Source organism: Brassica oleracea, chromosome C3, assembly GCF_000695525.1.
Source record: "Brassica oleracea var. oleracea cultivar TO1000 chromosome C3, BOL, whole genome shotgun sequence".
Classification (NCBI taxonomy): Eukaryota; Viridiplantae; Streptophyta; class Magnoliopsida; order Brassicales; family Brassicaceae; genus Brassica; species Brassica oleracea.
Window position 1 is genome coordinate 61,883,331 of NC_027750.1, and position 17,973 is coordinate 61,901,303.

General features: G+C 32.2%; 2 protein-coding genes and 1 long non-coding RNA gene across 10 annotated transcripts; 2 read left to right on the top strand and 1 right to left on the bottom strand.

The window, feature by feature from the left end:
- Positions 1-403: 403 nt before the first annotated feature.
- Positions 404-5,704, bottom strand: LOC106331162 (spermidine coumaroyl CoA acyltransferase-like). The gene is made up of 3 exons (XM_013769491.1): positions 5,249-5,704; positions 4,695-4,946; positions 404-1,069 (listed from the first exon to the last, which is right to left on the bottom strand). The coding sequence occupies exons 1-3, from the start codon at positions 5,702-5,704 to the stop codon at positions 404-406; spliced, it is 1,374 nt and encodes a 457-aa protein (XP_013624945.1).
- A 5,010-nt stretch (positions 5,705-10,714) lies between these two features.
- On the top strand, positions 10,715-12,198 carry LOC106332202. Of its 6 annotated transcripts, none has more exons than XR_001268013.1 (5): positions 10,716-10,879; positions 10,981-11,134; positions 11,225-11,286; positions 11,422-11,551; positions 11,637-11,885. It is a non-coding gene; the product is annotated as an uncharacterized LOC106332202 (long non-coding RNA). The 6 variants fall into 6 exon arrangements; XR_001268015.1 differs by having other exon boundaries at positions 11,013-11,134; XR_001268014.1 differs by lacking the exon at positions 10,716-10,879 and adding an exon at positions 11,902-12,198 and having other exon boundaries at positions 10,914-11,134; positions 11,637-11,751.
- Positions 12,199-14,215: 2,017 nt separating this feature from the next.
- LOC106333106 (probable caffeoyl-CoA O-methyltransferase At4g26220) lies at positions 14,216-16,424 on the top strand. Of its 3 annotated transcripts, none has more exons than XM_013771586.1 (5): positions 14,216-14,259; positions 14,831-14,924; positions 15,011-15,235; positions 15,528-15,662; positions 15,818-16,424. In XM_013771586.1, the coding sequence occupies exons 2-5, from the start codon at positions 14,874-14,876 to the stop codon at positions 16,106-16,108; spliced, it is 702 nt and encodes a 233-aa protein (XP_013627040.1). In that variant the 5' UTR covers positions 14,216-14,259; positions 14,831-14,873; the 3' UTR covers positions 16,109-16,424. The 3 variants fall into 3 exon arrangements, with proteins under 3 accessions (XP_013627040.1, XP_013627041.1, XP_013627039.1); XM_013771587.1 differs by lacking the exon at positions 14,216-14,259 and adding an exon at positions 14,471-14,724; XM_013771585.1 differs by lacking the exon at positions 14,216-14,259 and having other exon boundaries at positions 14,471-14,924.
- Positions 16,425-17,973: the final 1,549 nt, after the last annotated feature.

The window sequence follows — 17,973 nt, forward strand, 5'->3', positions numbered from 1 at the left end:
TGATTCCTTCGCAGTTAGTTAACTATTATCAGAGGTTGTTAACCATTCCCAAATAACTTGAGTGGTTTTAGCTTGCCAAGTAGGAGTGATTTTTTTTTCAAATGATGCAAAACCATGATTACTTGAGTCATTAAAATATGAAGAAGAGTGACTGATAAGATTGCGTATGGTGCTCGGACTCGGTCTCTTGCTACAATCTATGTTGATTCGGTTCCACCAAGGTGGTTTACGGGTATGAAAAAAAAAAGAAAAAGAACATCAAGTTATGAATTCAAAAGCTCAGTGATGTTTATCTACGTACGTACGGAATAAACTTGTTTCCAGTAGAATTAAGTACCAGAAGAACGACACATATACACTCATATTTTACTAGCATGCATACAAACATTCACTTAGTAGCTCATTATATATCACTTACGCATATATGCATCTCTTGCTTGAAGTTGACCATTGCATCTCTAGGCAATGTCATCATTACTTTAACTCCACCTTCCATTGATGGATCCACCTTTGAAGGTCTCAAGATCATCCCCAAGTTCTTTGCGCTCTCAGGCGTCAATGGCCGCACATGCACAGGCTCTTTCCAACCAAAATCTACCGATTCAAAGTACCCAATATTCCTCATATCAGTCAAGAACAATAAACTATCACTTAACCCTTCAAATTTTGCATCTTCCTTTATCAATCTCTCTATGTTCCTTAGCTCTTCCTCGATATTCTTCTTATCATAAGCTGATTTCTTGGTTCTCTTCACAAGCTTTACAATATCAGAGATTGATGATTCATCGAGCTCTCTCACGGTTAACTCGATGTAGACGTCCATGTAAGAATTACCGTAATATCCTCTAGGCACTGGTGGATCTAAGACATGCCGGATTCCAACAGCGAAGCCAAGGACAGTGATCCCGTCAAGGTTTAGGTTTAAGGCTCGACATCTCGATTTCCATATGTACGCACTAAGAACTTCAAAAGTAGTGACACCCTCTTTATTAAGAAACTCATCTTCCCTTACCAAAGTGTCTCTAAGTTTTTTAATATTTTCAGGCCTAATGTTTATCGTCTCTGTAACCTGCAGCATGTATAAGGAAAGGGTGAACCTTCCATATATAATCAAAGATTTTTTTTCTTTTGCTGAAATGAAGATTTTCTTTAGAAATACAAAAATCAAATTATGGATATTTCATTTGGATATATATAAATTTAGAGTGATGAATCACAAATTAGCATTTTCTAAATTGGGGTTAGTTATTTAAAATAAATGTAGAACTCGAGTATCTTTTTTTTATTATTTGAGGAGCATTATTTTAAACTAACCTTGACCTCATGTGTTATTAACTAAATTGTCATTTCTTAGGTGTCAACACTAGAATCACTCTCACACCCTTTAATTAAAAGCCCTCTCCTCATTAGACTAATTACATATATTGTCATTATTCATTACAATATAGCTTAACATAATATATTATATGATTCCTATCTATATAACCGATAACTCATTTGATCATTCATTACCCATTTCTCACGCAGCCTCCTTCGTATTAATAGAAAGTCTCTTTTATTATTGATTTTTGTAGTCTCCTTAGGTTTCTATATCCATCAAGTAGAAACAAATATATTTTAGTAAAAGTAGTATAACACAGATTTTAGTTCAAGAAATATTTCTCATCTATCTCGAGACGCCTATCATCTTTATGATATAAGTACAAATAAAAATCGTATATACCTCGAAACGTCTATCATCTTTGAGAATATAGAAATCTCAAGTATAAATTTATTTTTGTATAAGTAAGAATGTTCGTCTCACTTAAATGATATCAACTATAAGGCAATTTCAATATTTTCAAAATGTAGAAGGAGCTATATGACTGCTTGCTCTATACGGTTTGTATTAATTTTTTTTTATTTCAGAAGTCCTTATTGTCCAATGGTCATATGTTAATTTTTTTTATATCAAACTCACATATATAAACTCATTATAGGTATAGTTATATTGAATATATCAAAAGATGTATTAAGCTATAACCTTGACCGGTTAGCTACGTATGTTATTATGTTGAATTTGAAAAATTTCATTAGCCCGCTTGAACAAATTAAATTAGATATCAATTCAAAATTTATAAAGAAAGTTAGATTATGTATTCAGATTTTAAAAATTATATCACATGATTCTGTTGTTTAAATATCATCCCGAAATCGAAGGAGATATCGTTACAAGTGTTTAAAAATAAAGTGAATTGATTACATCATTTGTGCATGATAGTATTTACCTAATTTGATCTTCTTTGATTTATTATATCGTGTATTAAGGCAAGCTTTTAAAGGGGATTAAAACGCAAGTTTTGTGATAATAATTAGTGAATATTTTATATAATTAGGGTGAGATTGATTTCAGAAGATTAATTTAACGTATATAAATACGTAGCCTTGAGTTCTTTGTTATTTATCTTTCTAGGATTGCAAACCTAGAGTTCTAAAGACATTTTTCACATTAATTGTGGTTTTATCAGTTTTTTTATTTGTTTCTTTATAATTTGTTGCTTTTGTATTTTATTATTCTATTACCTATGTTTTGTTTCATATTATCATAATTTTTAGTATGAAAGTAATAATTATATTCCTATGTGTTGTTTTATCTTAAATTTATAATAAATTTATTTAATTATTTTCTTACGCTTAAAGATTTATTTCCATATAATATACTTCAATTACACCTAACCAATTACAGTTATTTTTTGGAAAAAAACTACATTATATAAATCCGCATAATTTCGTTCAATATTTTATTATATCTAATATTTGTGACTATATATTTTTACTTTATAATATCTATAGATTAAAAGTAATAATATCTTTTAGTCACTCATTCCACGCAGAGCGCGGGTTATCACCTAGTACTTAGTAAGTTTCATGTTCTGTATTTTTCTGAAGTCACAATGAAAGTAATTGGAACAAGCTGTAATTTTATGTTTTTGGCCGTAAAAATTAATCCGTAGATTTATTTGTTATACCTTTATTGCGGTGGTGTCATAAAGCACTATTTTTTTGCTCTGAAAATAATTTTTTCTACAGTCATATTTTAATTTTTTTAGAGAGTTTATGTGTATATTTAATTTAAATTAAAGATAGGTCTATCGGTTAGTATTAAGAGTTCATATATTTTATGGTCGGTAAGTACATAAAATTTATATACTTTCAATTCTTGATTAAATGTCTTTGAAAGTAAATAATTATTCTTTTCTATTTATTTTATATACTTTTAATTCTTGAAATTTTATATGAGTTTGTCGATCAACTTTTATCATTTTAGGTAGCTTAGATAGTGAGATGTTAAGTCATATTATTGATTGACCGTTTCAGAATTTTAATCAACAACATATGCTTGATGTTGTTATTAAAAAAAAAAAACTTATGTCTAGAAATATGCATTTCGGGGGTTTTAAAATCTAAAATGCAGAATAAACTGTTATAATTTAATAGTAAAGCTGGGTTTGAACCTAAGTGGATCACAGACTTTGGCTTAAAACCGTAGTCTAAAACAATACAAAATCAATACTATTAAAACAATTTTGTCTACTTATAAGTAATTTAGGCTAGGCTAAATTATTATATTTAATTATTTTTCTATTATTTCTACTTATATCTAATTTAATTATTATTAAATATATGCCTAACCTAAAATTAAGTAACTAAATAATTAATCTATTATTTTTAAAAAAATAATGATTTAAATTTATATTAACATTAAATATAAATAACAAATCAATTATATTTTATTTATTAATATAAAAAGAATTATATATATCTACTAATTCATATATATACTAATAGAACTGTACTTTAATCCAAATGCAAGAAAAAAATTCTTCAAATCCTCATCAATACATAATAATATAAGTCTTATAGTAGAGCATTAAAATTAAATATGTATATATGTATTATATATATATATATATATATATATATATATTATAAAATAAATATTAAGATGTAGGTATTAATATTTAATAATATTATGGAACATGTTATAATTGATACTTTTATAAGTATAATTTTACGGGTTATTCCAACAAACAAGTAAATTATTTATTAAGTATTTACTACATACATATGTCTTATATATACTTGTGATTAATTTGGATATTCAGATCGATTTTCGGGTTTTGGTTTTTCAAGTTACTTGTTCAAGTTCGGCTAATAATACTCCAAATTCAGATATGTCTTATACCACCTTACAAGATCCATTCTGGTATTTCTTACATTATAGACTGGGAACGGATCAGGTTTTCTGGTTCGGATACGGTTCAGACTTCGGGTTATGGGTTGTATGCCAATAGCTACTTTAAATAAATAGAAATTGTGATTATATTAAGTTTTCACCGAAAAATTAGTATGCGCTTTGAAAGTGCGGATCAAAATCTAGTATCAATTTAAAATAGCTGTTTTTTTTTATTTTGAGGATGTTGTAGACAAGTGAATTTTTAGCAGATATGAATTAGAAAAAAGTTAAAAAAATTAGGTAAAGGTTTAAAATGGGCCACCGGATATTTTATATAACATTACTAATAAAAAATTAAAAATATTAAATTAAACCGGTTGATATTTGATATTTTTAAAATTAAAATACTAAAATGATTCTGATAAGGAATAGCTAGTATCTCAATTCAATTATTCAAATTAATGTGAATAAAACATACCATAAAATCAGTTGGCATATACGGTGATGTCGCCAGAAGACCATCACTGTTACTGCCAGGCACTCTAGCCGGTTTATTGTCTATTCCTCTAACTAGCCGCTCTCTCTCCCATACCGGCATTACCGATGGCTTGCTCTTTCCTCCGGCTAACTCAGTAAGGGCATGCATTATCATAGCGAAACTAAACCCATCAGACACAGCGTGTGACAGTGCCACGCCTATAGTGAACCCACCGCAAGGAAATTTGGTCACCTCCAAAAGCAAAGAAACAATTATATGAATTCTCTCTTTTTTTTTTAATTATATTAGTTGTCTTTCGCTTTGATAAAGAATACCTATTATTGTACGAATTTCTAATACGATATATATATCTAATGTAAACAACTTAAATAGCTGACATGCATGGCTTTTGTAGGACCAAGACTACAATTAGTACCTGAAATCGTTGTCATTAACATTTCTCATTATTGATGAACAATATTTGTTGACCAAAACAAAAGATGAACAATATTTTTGTAGGACCAAGGCTATATGCTCAGATGAAAAAGTATTACCTGCAATGTGAGAGGATGATAGCTGATCTCATATTGATAATTAAGTTCGACCTCCGGCACAAGACGCAATGCAATTTCTTCATCAATGTTTTCTATATAGTTTAAAGTGGCAAGGTTGCAAGTGGCCGTCGCGATTACAAACGGGACTCCTTCGCTATAGTAAGTTAGCTGAAGCTTTCTATCACTTCTTCGTCTACTCATTTTACTTGAAAGTGGATAGTAGTAGACGAGAAGTTCAGACAATGCCTTCCTAAGCAAAGAGACAGGATCATTGTGGTTCTTTTCATTTGCTTTGAAAACGTAAAGGGCTCCGTACATAACTTCGTTGAGAGGATCATTATCCAGAGTAGAAAGGAAGAGAGTTTCCCAAGGAGTTTTTTTCGAGGGTTTAACAAACTCAGTTGGTTTCTTTTCGAGTAATAGAGTAGTAGGCTTTGGTTTCGTTTCGTTTGCCATTTGCATGTATAAGATCTTCTTACCTCTCGACAGCAATATATATAGGGTAAATAATCATCAATTTTTAATAGATGTCAAGAATGGCTATTACAAACTGGTAATTCGTTTAATTTGATTGCCACAGGCAGCCTGAACTAAAGCTAGTAGAGCTGATGCTTTATAACGTAGTGGCAAATTCTACTCTTATTGTCTTACTGGTGGCGAGTTCGAAGCTTTGGTAGGGCATTACAATTTTTTTTTTTTTGCTTTAGGCTTTAAAGGTTGCTGGGCCGGCCCTGGCTATTACAAACGCATGAGACGACGAGACAAACAAAACGCGAACCTCCACCAATTCCCCAAAGTTGATTTGATGGAATTAAAATATTTTTTTTAGTTTATTTTACGCATTGTCTCTTTCTGGAGCTGCCAGTTCGCATGGCTTAAGAAAATCCACTTGTCCTAAGAATCACGTGCTTTAACTATTGTCTGTATCTGTATACATATTTAGAAACCGATCATTAGCGCAAGAGTTGCTGCGTTCATTAAGCATATGGATCAATATCCAATATGAATTATAGTAACCCTTTCTGTTTCAATAAACATGATGTTTGAGGTGATTTTTATTGTTTTATAATAGAAGACCTTTTCACACATATTTAGATAACTTTATCTTTGTTAATATATGTATAACCAATTGTAACCAAAGACCTCATCCATACAGTAAATCTTTTACTATTTTTATTTAGAATAAAAAATTAAATATAATTTATATTTTTAAAATTACTTTTAAGAAAAAATACCTTTCTAAATATATATGCACTTAGGCGTACACACATAGTGGGAAGGAGGTCAATTGACAAATCTTAAATTTTATAAATTTTGAGCTCTAAGGTATAACAAAAAACAACACTGCTTCTTAACAAAACTAAGTTTGCCCTAGATTACTCTTCCAGGCCTGTAAATCGAGACACTGCCGCCAGCCTTGGTTCATGACGTCGGCGATGGCCTTGGCCGCCAGCGTCGACTCTTCTACATCTACGCACCCTCCTTTCTTCTTCACCTTCTCTTCAACTTTCATTTCATGACTGCAAATCGCTCAAAACCTCGTTTCAACGCCAGCCCTTCTACGGATTCCCTTTCTTCCTCACCACTGCTCACCACCGCTCCAGATCTACCACGCTCGTTAGCTCTTCCGCTTGTCGACTCTGTTCCAACTCCGACATCTCCCCCACTGATGCGACCCAAATCAGCAGCTATGTCTCAACGATTAGCTTCAGGTACGAACCAGCTAAGCAACTGATCATAGCTTGGTTTAATAGGCATTTTATGGGCCTTATCGGTTTGATCCATGAAGTTCTAGACCGAGGGAAGCTAATGGGCTTGATGCAGAACGGGGAGCCTTATGCTCAATAAAAAATCAGTGTTTGGATTTGTCCAAGAAAGGCCCACCAAGAAAATACAAGCCATGGTCGTATAATATATCAATCTGACGGCAATTCCGAGATCTTTAACCATGCGAAAGGATGCAACCAGCCGAAGAGTTCTGTGACCAAAACTTTCAATATTTGGTCAACAATCTTGGTCTTTGGTCAAGTCAATATTTCTAGTCAAGTCTTCCTAGTTTTAAGACCTTTATAGTTTCTAGGATTGACTAGAATATTCATTTCTTCCACAACCTATTATACAAAGGCTTGCTATTGTATTGTTTTAGTCATTCAACTTTTTAATAAAAACCTTTCTTTTTAACTTGTTGAATCATTTGTTCTTCATCGAACATCTTATCTTCTGAGTCGTCGGAGTGTGTCATATCTTCGAGCTTAGAAGTTGGTAGTATCAAGAGACTTTCCGCACATCTTGCGTCACCATTCAATCCACATCCCTTGATCGTTTGTGCTTTCTAGCTCATTCAGTGCAAGGCTTATCCAATCCACCAACCTTACCTTAGAGTGTTCCTTCAATTTAAGGCGTATAACCCTCTCCCCGATCATGTTCTTAGTCTGGCAGTCAGCGGTATCTTAGTCTCCAACGAACATCTTGGATTCCTGACCCTCTCGTTCGAGCTCCCCGCAATTGTTAGGCCGAGTGTTCGCTCTCGAATGAGCTTGTACACCACACCTGTGAGCCACGACATGGTGAGTTCTTGAAGATGAGTTCTAGTTCTAGAAGCAGTGGCAGCTTTGAACATCATTTCAGAACCATTTCGGCGAGAAACACCAAATTTTATTGATATGCGTCAAAACCAGCCTTAAGAGCAGTGTTTCTGTTAAGATACGGTAATATCATAGCTCACTTTCTCAGCTGGATCTCAGTTCGCATTCCTCATGGTTGATAGTCATGAGCATCACCTCACCGAATCTGCGTCACCTCGTCACTCCAATCCCTTCCGAGAGCCGTTGGTACTCAACCGACACATGCTTTGGTTTGAACCAAAACCATTTATGGAGCTTAAACTTGCTGACTGTTATATCTTGAGCCATCATTCGTCCTCCGAAGCATCATGTCTGTCCACGATCCATCGTTGCGCCTCAGTGCAAAGGGTTCATCTAGCCCAAAGCCGTGATGTGGTGCTTAAATTGCCATTATGTGTATATCCATCACAGGTTTGTGGAGTTTGCATTAGCTCTGATTTTGTCACATGTGCTATTCGGTTTCAAGGTCCATCCTATTTGTTTGTCAGCGTCAAATTCAATACCTTTATATTCTTCGTTTTTGTTGAGATTCACCTAGTCTTTTCGGAGAGCTTCGATGTCGGAGCTAGAGTTGTTCATGCTCGTTCAACCTCCTTCCAAACTTTGCCGTTTGGTCTAATCAATGTCGATTCAGGGACACAGCAAGACTCTTTCGTTAGCTTTGTTATCTCTTGTTTTAGTGTTATGTTTTATGATGTTCATCAAATCGTCGAGGATCCCTCATGTTATACTATCTTGTTACCATTAAGCATAGCTCCAGATGTAATCGCTTAAACTCGTTTTAAATTTAATATAATAATATGTCTTACAAAAAAAGCTGTAAAATAGAACAAGTGAGATATGTCCACTGACCCTCTTAAACCTAGGTTCAAATTAGGGCTGTTCAATATGGCAAAACCGAACCGTACCGAACCGAACCAAACCGAAATAGATAATATGGTTTGGATTTGGTATATACCATACAAACCGAATGGATATGATTTTTAAAAAACCGTAGGATTTGGATATGGTTCAGTATATAACCGATAAAACCGAATATACCGAATAAAACCGATCAAAAATAGAAACATGTAAATATGTATATATTTTATAACAACGTATGAAAATCATAAGTTATTTTTTTTGCTAATAACTATTACCATATTTTTTACAGTAATAAAATAGTCCTGATTTGTAAAACACTTGAACTATAATTAAATAACAATTCATCGCAAACATGCTTCTTATTTTCTTAGTCTTCTTTTGATCTTTTTGCTTTAATTTAGCATTGACTAAATTGAAATAAAGATTATAAATTTGATGATAACAATTAGTGGAAATTCTTCACAATTTTTTTTATCTATAAACGAATAGAGTTTCGTGTTTAATAGAAGAAACATGACTTTGATGAACTTTTATTTAAACTTATAATATTTTTTAATAAATGAATGTGTTGACAACAAGACTCTAAAATTCATATAATATGATCCCAAAATAAAGAATTATGTTTTTTGGTATAAAACTGAATAAACCGAAAACCAACGGTATATAAACCGAACCGAACCGAAGCAAATATGGATTTAGAATGGTAGTTATATTTTACTAACTGAGATACCGAAAAACCGAAAAAACCGAACCGAAACCAAACCGATATCCGGATTGAACACCCCTAGTTCAAATCTACGTTTGCATCCAGTTTTTTTTTTTTTTGTGTTTTCAAATTTATTATGGGTTTACCTGAAGTCCAATTTATTTAGTTAATTTAAACTAAAAGCCTGATTTTTTTTTGGCTAAATAATGTTTTGTTTTCCTATTATAGCTAGTGAACCTAAAAGTATATATAAACAATATATTAAACTTTAATAATTATATAATACTAATAATTATAAAATATTTAATTTAATTAATGACCCAAGTAAAAAAAAAATAGTATAGGTCCATCACCGTACGTGCATATTGATATAAACAATAGGATATAGATAATACATCCTGATCATAAAATTTATTGGGATGTAAATCTCATGTTTCCTCGAGAATTCTTTTACAATCACAAACGCATTCGAAGACGAGACCAATATGACGAGTGTCCTGGCTGCATGATGTTCAAGCTTTCCTTTCTGTGTTCATATCGACAATTTATTATATGTTTGCTCGAAGTGCGTTGATTGCAGAACTTCTAGTCATATATCTATTACCGAGGTGGTTGTCACATTTCAGTTTGCATGGCTTACTAAAGTGCATGTTTCCTATGCATCACGTGCATTGTCTTTTTTTTTTTATATGAGGGCAAGAGATTCGTCTCTTTGGAATAATTATAATATCAAATGTACACTACACTTGCGCATGATTAGGCGACGATCTTAAATAATATTCCCTATGTTTCAATTTATTTGGTCTTTAAAGAAATTTATTTATTTTATTGCAAAATAAATGATGTTTTCACTATTTGACATAAAATTAATATATTTTAAATCTTTTAATTGATTAAAAAATGCTACATTTTTACATTTTTATCGGTTTAACTAGTTTTATTTTATATAATTTTATATCATCAAAATAAATTACGTAAAAATTTTTATTTTTAATCTTTGTATAAAAACTTTAAATATCAACTAATCAATTAGAGGAAATGGTATTTTTTTAAAAAATATATATGTAACTCACTCACATGTACTATTGACAAATATCAATCCAGATTATGACACGATATTTTTTTTAATCGTGTTTTTTTTAAACTAAAATGAGCAAGGGAGGATGCAAACATGGGTTCTTAGAGAAAAAAACCAAAAAAATAAATGAGAAAAAAGAAAAATAGACAGAACCGCTGTTTAAAATGAGACTTGGGGAGCTGCTAAAAACCCCTTACGTGGCAGGTTGGAATAGGCTAATCGTTTTAGGCAAAAGGGGAAAAAATTAGGGTGTTTCTCTTTCACGAGTCCAAAACTTCAAACCCTTCAATCCCTCTGGTTGATGTTGTTCGATGGGTGCTTCGTCTTCTTCCAAATCCGGCGATGAAATCACCGAGGAGGTTCGGATTTTTTTTTTTTTTTGTATTGATTTGATGTTCGTGAATTGAATTTTGTTGATTATAATTGAAAATTTTGTTTTGTTGATGAGAATTGATATTAGATTTGACTCGAAAATTTTGTTTTGATGATGAGATTTGAGAGACTCCATGGACAGAGGAGACTGTGACAAATACTCACCGAGAACTTTCCGGAACTTCGTCGAGCTATCACAGAGAGGTTACTATGACAACGTTCTCTGTCACAGAATCATCAAGGTCTGTTCTTTATTTTCTAATCTGAATTTTTAGTTGTACCGAGATCACAGTGATGATGAAAGTTTGTTCCTTTGGTATCTGAATTTTCAGGATTTCATCGTGCAAGGTGGAGATCTTACTGGAACTTGAAGTGGTGGCCAATCCATTTATGGGTAGATTATCTCTTTGATCAATGCTCGTTGATTCCATGTATGTGTTTGTAACGTATGACATGTATAATATGCAAGTTAGTTTGGTGTATTGTGAGTCACCACGTTTTGCTTGTGAGTCACCACGTTTCGCTTCAGTTTTTGCAGGTGAAGCTAGCTGAAGTAATTGGAAGTTTCACAACACCAAGAAGAATGGCTTTGTTCTGGTCTGACAAGAAGGACCTGTTGATCGAGACTACTACTCAGATCAGAACGTTGCTTTGTGGTGGTAAGAGTCATCCCGTTTAATTTAGCCATGCTAGACTGCAATGTGATCGCTCTTTCTAATGCTATACATGTTCTTTTTATGGTAGACTGCAATGTGATCGCTCTTAATCATGTTACGAGAGATCACAGGGACAGACCCGAAACAGAGACCAAAGATGAAGGAAGTTACAGGGAGGTTACGAGAGATCACATGATTTTATGGTAGTTTGAGTTTGTGTGTGTGTTATATAACGACTCAAAATGTTGTGTTATTGTCCAAAATATTGTCCAAAATTCTAGTTTGGAATGCATAATGTTGTGTTATTGTATTTTTCTTAAAATTCCTTGTTGTGATGTTTGAGACGAAACTAGTACTGCAGGTTGGTTTTGGAGTTCATGAAGTTCTGAGCATGTGACACAAAAAAACAGAGCCATGTGATCAGTTTTCTCGTTTGTGATCAGTATCATGTGACACAAAAAACACCAAAAAGAAACAGAGCCTTTACATGTGAACAAGAAGAAGACATACGTAGATGGTAGTTGTGTGGCCAAGCTTTGCAAGATGTGTCTCCTTTTTTTCTTTATAAGTTAAATTTCTTTTGGTTTGTAAGTTACAAGCTTATAATTTCTCTTTCGATTGTAAAGATTTTGGTTTCTCTTTACCATTTCACCAAAAAGAACAAGTGCTGAGTTACTTTGTTTCTCTTACCATTTCCTAATTAAAGATTTTGTTTATCTTACCATTTCTCTTCGAAATGGCTTCTTCTTCTTCTAATAATTTTGTAGAAATGAAGAATGAAAAATTCGACCACATTTTCAATCAACAATTCTAAAATTTTTTCATTCATCATGATGATCATCAAGAAGCATTTGATGTTTTTATGTCATAGTTGTTTAAATTTTATGAAATCCAATAATTTATAAGTTTTGTAAAATTTAAATTTAATAATTCACTTTCTAAAATAATTTTTTTTTCTTAAGAACCTCAATGGGGTTCTCCCATTGGACCTTCACAAAACTAATTATATTAACAAGAGTTCTTAATTTCATAAAGTACACATTTAACAATTAAACTAATGGTTAGAACCCATCAAGGACTCTAACCATTGAACATGCTCTAATATTCTATAAAAATAACTTTTTGAAAGAGACAAGATCAAGAATACACTTAATAACTGTGGGGATGTGGTTGGGTGGTATGGTGGACTTGGAAATGTGTTAAGCGTCCTGAACTGAAAATTTGGCTTTAGATTTTCCATCCGTATATAACCACGCAATATAGATATTTAACTCCCATATAGAGCAGCCGAGTTTACCTATTACCGACTTACCAATAGATCACTCTCTTAAAAATTAATTAGTTGGATTTCTGCCTAGAACACTTCCAAGTCCATCAAAAAAAAAGAACACACTAAATTTGTTAAAAAAATAGCTCAACAAAATAAACTCTACTTGGGAGAGACACGATCAATTTCCTTGGAAGGAATCTCCGAAGATTAGTACGTACGAAGCCTAAATCAAGGGATCTACGCAGCTACAAGAAACAATAACTCTATCCACCTATTGACCACTCCATAAATTCAATCGCTATTGCTTCGATGACTAATTATCGTGAAATTTTTATATTTCTTCTTTTTGATAAAAAATGTCATTTTATCATTTTATAATTTTAATTAAAATTATGCGTAGTTTAAGTTTAATATTAATTACAAGTACATTGATTTATAAATAATTTTATTTACCTCAAATAATATTGATGGAATAAGTGTAATTAATAAGAAAATAAATATGTTTTAATCACTTTTTATTCTGTATGAAAATATCAAAGTAATATTTTTTTCTAAACAGAAGGAGTATAATTTAGTAAACGGCTTTTCTAAATAAAAATAATTGTTATATATTTTTAGTAATCTTTATTGGTCTGCTTCCGCAAAATCTTCTAGAATGTATTCCCCTCCTCATCTATAAACCCATAGCTTATTCACTAAAAAACACTAAATCTTATAAATATTAATTTCTAATATATATGCAGAAAATATCCATTTTACTGGAAATTATCATAAAATAAAAAGTGTTAATGAAATTCATATTAACTGCAATGCAGCACATGACTTTTTTGGGTAAATGGCCTAATTCCACACCATAAATATTATATAAAACAATTACACACATTTTTATTCTCGTCTAATTCAACATATTAGAAGTATTAAAACATATTTCTCCCCCAATCAGAAAGAACGAAAATTGTATCCCCATAAATTAAAGTTCACTTGGTTTTAATGGTTTGAACATAAACAGATTCCAAATTATGATGTTTTGGACCGAAATTAAAACCCGACTCTAGTTGAGATCCAAATACAAACCCGGATCTCGGTTCACATAACATCCACTCTTTGTTTTTTCCTTTTAGTTTCATTAATGTGAATGACCATTTTCTTGCCCAAAACATAAAATATGATGCTAGAAACGGAAACAAGATTATAGAAACTATGTTGAAATTTTCTTGTACTATCATCGTTTATATCGAACGGATTTGTGATGTCTCGTCAACATTAGAACTTGTGAACTTTAGCAGAGTAGCCATCATGCAAGCTTTAACGTGTCTGCCATATAAACGCACTTTTGACAATTGTCCGTTTTCTTGTCATTGTACTTCACATAAAAGCAAGCCTGGTCCCCTCTATAATCGTCACTTCACTGGCTAGTAGATACTGAGACTTGGATCCTCAGGTACTCTCTCTCTCTCTCTCTCTCTCTCTCTCTCTCTCTCTCTCTCATTACAGCATTGCAGCGCTCAAAATATGTCTTTTGTCAAAATAATTAAATTTTAATTTTGAAAGAAAGTTAAAGTCACTGAAAAAAGAACACATGGCATAACAGTTTTTGGATAATATCTCACTGGCTCTCATATAAAACTCTTTCCTCCACTTCTTAATCTTTTGTATTTTTTTAGAGACTCAATAATATCCCATATAGGGATGCTCTTACTACTCTTCTCTTTGTAACGATTTCTTTTTCCGGAAATGCCCCCTGGTTGATGGTGAACTTTAATGGCTGGTCTGATTTAAGGGTTCATAGAGGCAAAAGCTATTTAGAACCTGTGTTTCAATTATCCGGCTGAAATCTGTGATCAGTTTTGCTATTAACCACAAAACTTTTCTATTCCTTTTTACATCTTTAGAGAACATAAAAATGGTCAATTTCAGACTTCTTATTTTGTAAAGTTTCACCAAACCATTATTTTCTGTGCACATTATTAAATTATGGCATGGGTATTTTTATGCCCTAATTCCTTGACCAGATACTTGAGTGCTTGTGGGTGTGGAAAGAAGACTGTGGTTACAATGTCTAAGGAATTCTGCAAGGGATTGCTGCAGAGTGAAGAGCTCTATAAAGTATGGCCATACGCTACACACATTCATCGATCCTCACTATTTTCTCACCTTTCTCTGATACTTTTCTTTGGAGAAAAATGTTGCAGTATATACTGGAGACCAGCGTGTATCCACGCCAGCCTGAGGCTCTTAAGGAGCTTAGAAAAATTACCTGTAACCACCCTGAAGCTGTGATGGCTACTGCACCAGATGCTGGTCAGTTAATGGGGATGCTTCTAAATTTGGTAAATGCAAAAAAAACGATTGAGGTTGGGGTCTTCACTGGATACTCTCTTCTCCTCACTGCTCTTACCATTCCAGAAGATGGAAAGGTATGTGCATATATCGAAAAAGAAATAAAGACACGAGTTAGAATCGCGCTATTTTTTAGTTAGTTTTCAGAATTTAGAAATATGATTTCAAACAATGTCATATCTATCTATTGTACAAATGTTTTTGAGATGAATAAACTTAACATTTATTAAATAAAAAAGATCACCTGAAACAAAGCCACACTTGTTGTAAAAAAGGTTTTTTTTTTATTTGAATAAATTTAACATTTCTTCAAAAAAAAGAAGATCATCTGTTTCATTCTGCAACTTATGTGGTACACGAGCTCTGCAGGTTATTGCCATTGACGTGGATAGAGGCTCATACGAAGAGGTAGGATTGCCAATTATAAACAAAGCTGGTGTTGAACACAAGATTGACTTCAGAGAATCTGAAGCTCTTCCAGTCCTAGACGAACTTTTAAGCCATGTACAGCTTCCTAGTCATTTATTTGTCTCATTATGTCCGTTCCATTTCCCAGACAATAGGAATGAAAGAGTACTAAGGATTCATGTTAAGAATTTTTTGTCATAAATAGTAATTGTCCTGAGATGGTCTGTCTATTATTGATGTTTATGATGTAGAAAGCCAACGAGGGCGGCTTCGATTTCGCATTTGTGGACGCAGACAAGGAGAACTATTGGAACTACCACGAGAGGCTTATGAGACTGATCAAGGTTGGTGGGATTGTAGTGTATGACAACACTCTCTGGGGAGGAACAGTTGCTAAACCGGAGACCTCCACGTCTGAGTGGAGGAGAGGAGGCAGGAAAGCCATCCTCGAGCTGAACCAGAAACTCTCTGCTGATCAGCGAGTGCAGATCTCGCACGCTGTGCTTGGCGATGGGATCACTATTTGCAGGAGACTATATTGAAATGTTACTACTTTGATGCGCAAATCTTGTTGTTGTTGTCGTCGTCGTTGCTGTTAAGTTTTGTCTTAAGACTTACGTGCTCTAATAAAAAACTTTATTAAAATAAAACTGATTGACTAAGGTGAATTAGGGGATAACTACTTATAGGAAAAAATAAGAATTAGGGGAAAACCGATATGGAAGAATCGACAAATGTTCATGTAAGAATCGGCTTAGAGATGTGACAATTTGTCTAAAGCTTGACTAATCTTTCTCGTTGCCCGTGATTAGGCGTTCAATACAAGAATACAACGTGACCCCCTGAGCGACTTTCTCCGTCTAGAACAAAATAATATAATCCATAAGATAATGAGCAAATCAAAACTATAAAATAATTCTCCCTCCGTTTCTTACTGTAAATAGTTTAAGCAAAATTTTTTTGTTTCAAAATGTAACTAGTTTCCACATATTTAGATAATTTTTATATTTATTGGATATAGTGTAACCAATCAAATAATATCAATTTTTTTATAATTGGTTGAACTAATTAATTAAATATTATTATTTTTAAAGTATCAATTTTTTTAATATTAGTGTTTTTAGTCTAAACTATTTACTTTGTGAAACGGAGGGAACAGTAAGAAAAGCAGACATTGCTAAAAAAAGCTGTTTTGAAATGATATTTTCGATGGATTCGATAAAGCTAAAACTATCATTCGGTGAATTTTATACTATACTATTTTAAAAAGGAACAGTTCTATACTATTTACTTGAAACAGAATCTTCGTACTACTTGCTTGAGACAGAATTTAGATATGTGACGGTTATAAATTTATAAATTTAACAATATTTATAGATTAACATCCCCTATATACTAAAGCACAAGTCACTTGACAAATCAAATTTTGACAAATAAAAAAAATTTTAGAAAAAAAAACAATTGACTGGAAAAAAAAAACCTCTTCAATCCCTGTTTTTTGCAATTTTATATATCAATATTTCATTCATGTTCAAAGCCACTCTACCACGATCTCAACTGTTCTCCTATTTATATAACTTTTGATCTAATAATTTAGTTTCTGTTTCTTTTTTTTTCTTTCTTCTATCTTTTCCAACAAAGCAACAAATCTTTTCACCTCTCATAAATCTGCAATTTTGACTTCGTGTTTCTTCGATCCCTGGTGATCACGGTTTGGAGTGATAGTATGGAACATAAAATATTATTCTTGTGGAATCAAAGAAGCGCATAAGGTTTTGGCCTCACGAAGAAGGTTTGCCCGTTTTCCATTTTTTACTATTTTTTTATTTGTTGAACGTATAGCGAAGCTTTCATTTTTGAATCCAAAGTTGAATCACTTTACTATTGCTAAACAATTTTTTTTTATTTAAAAAAGACAAACTAAATTTGTAAATTTTAATCTTATAAATTAAACAAACTATCAAAATAAGTAATGACTAATGTGGGTTAATTTTGGTTAAATGTGTGCTTTTTAAAAAAAAAACATGTTAGGTAAATTAAAATAAAATGTCAATTTCAAACTATAAACAAACTAAAATAATAAATTTCTAATAATCATTTGTTACTCTGTACTTAACCATCAAATATTGTATTTCAAGTATATTTTGTATTTTGGTATATATTTTATTTATGTATGAAAAATTCTACAAACATGTCTCAATTTTGTAATGATATCAAAGTTATTGTTTCGACCTTTTAACAGCTTTGTATCATGCATGTACCTCTAATATTACGTGCTACTATTCATATAATATTTGAAATAACATTCACTTTATTTGAAAATTAAAACGATGATCAAATAATTTTTGAAACAGAGAATTGACCTGTGCATAGCACATGTGGTAATACTAGTTAATTTATATTTCTA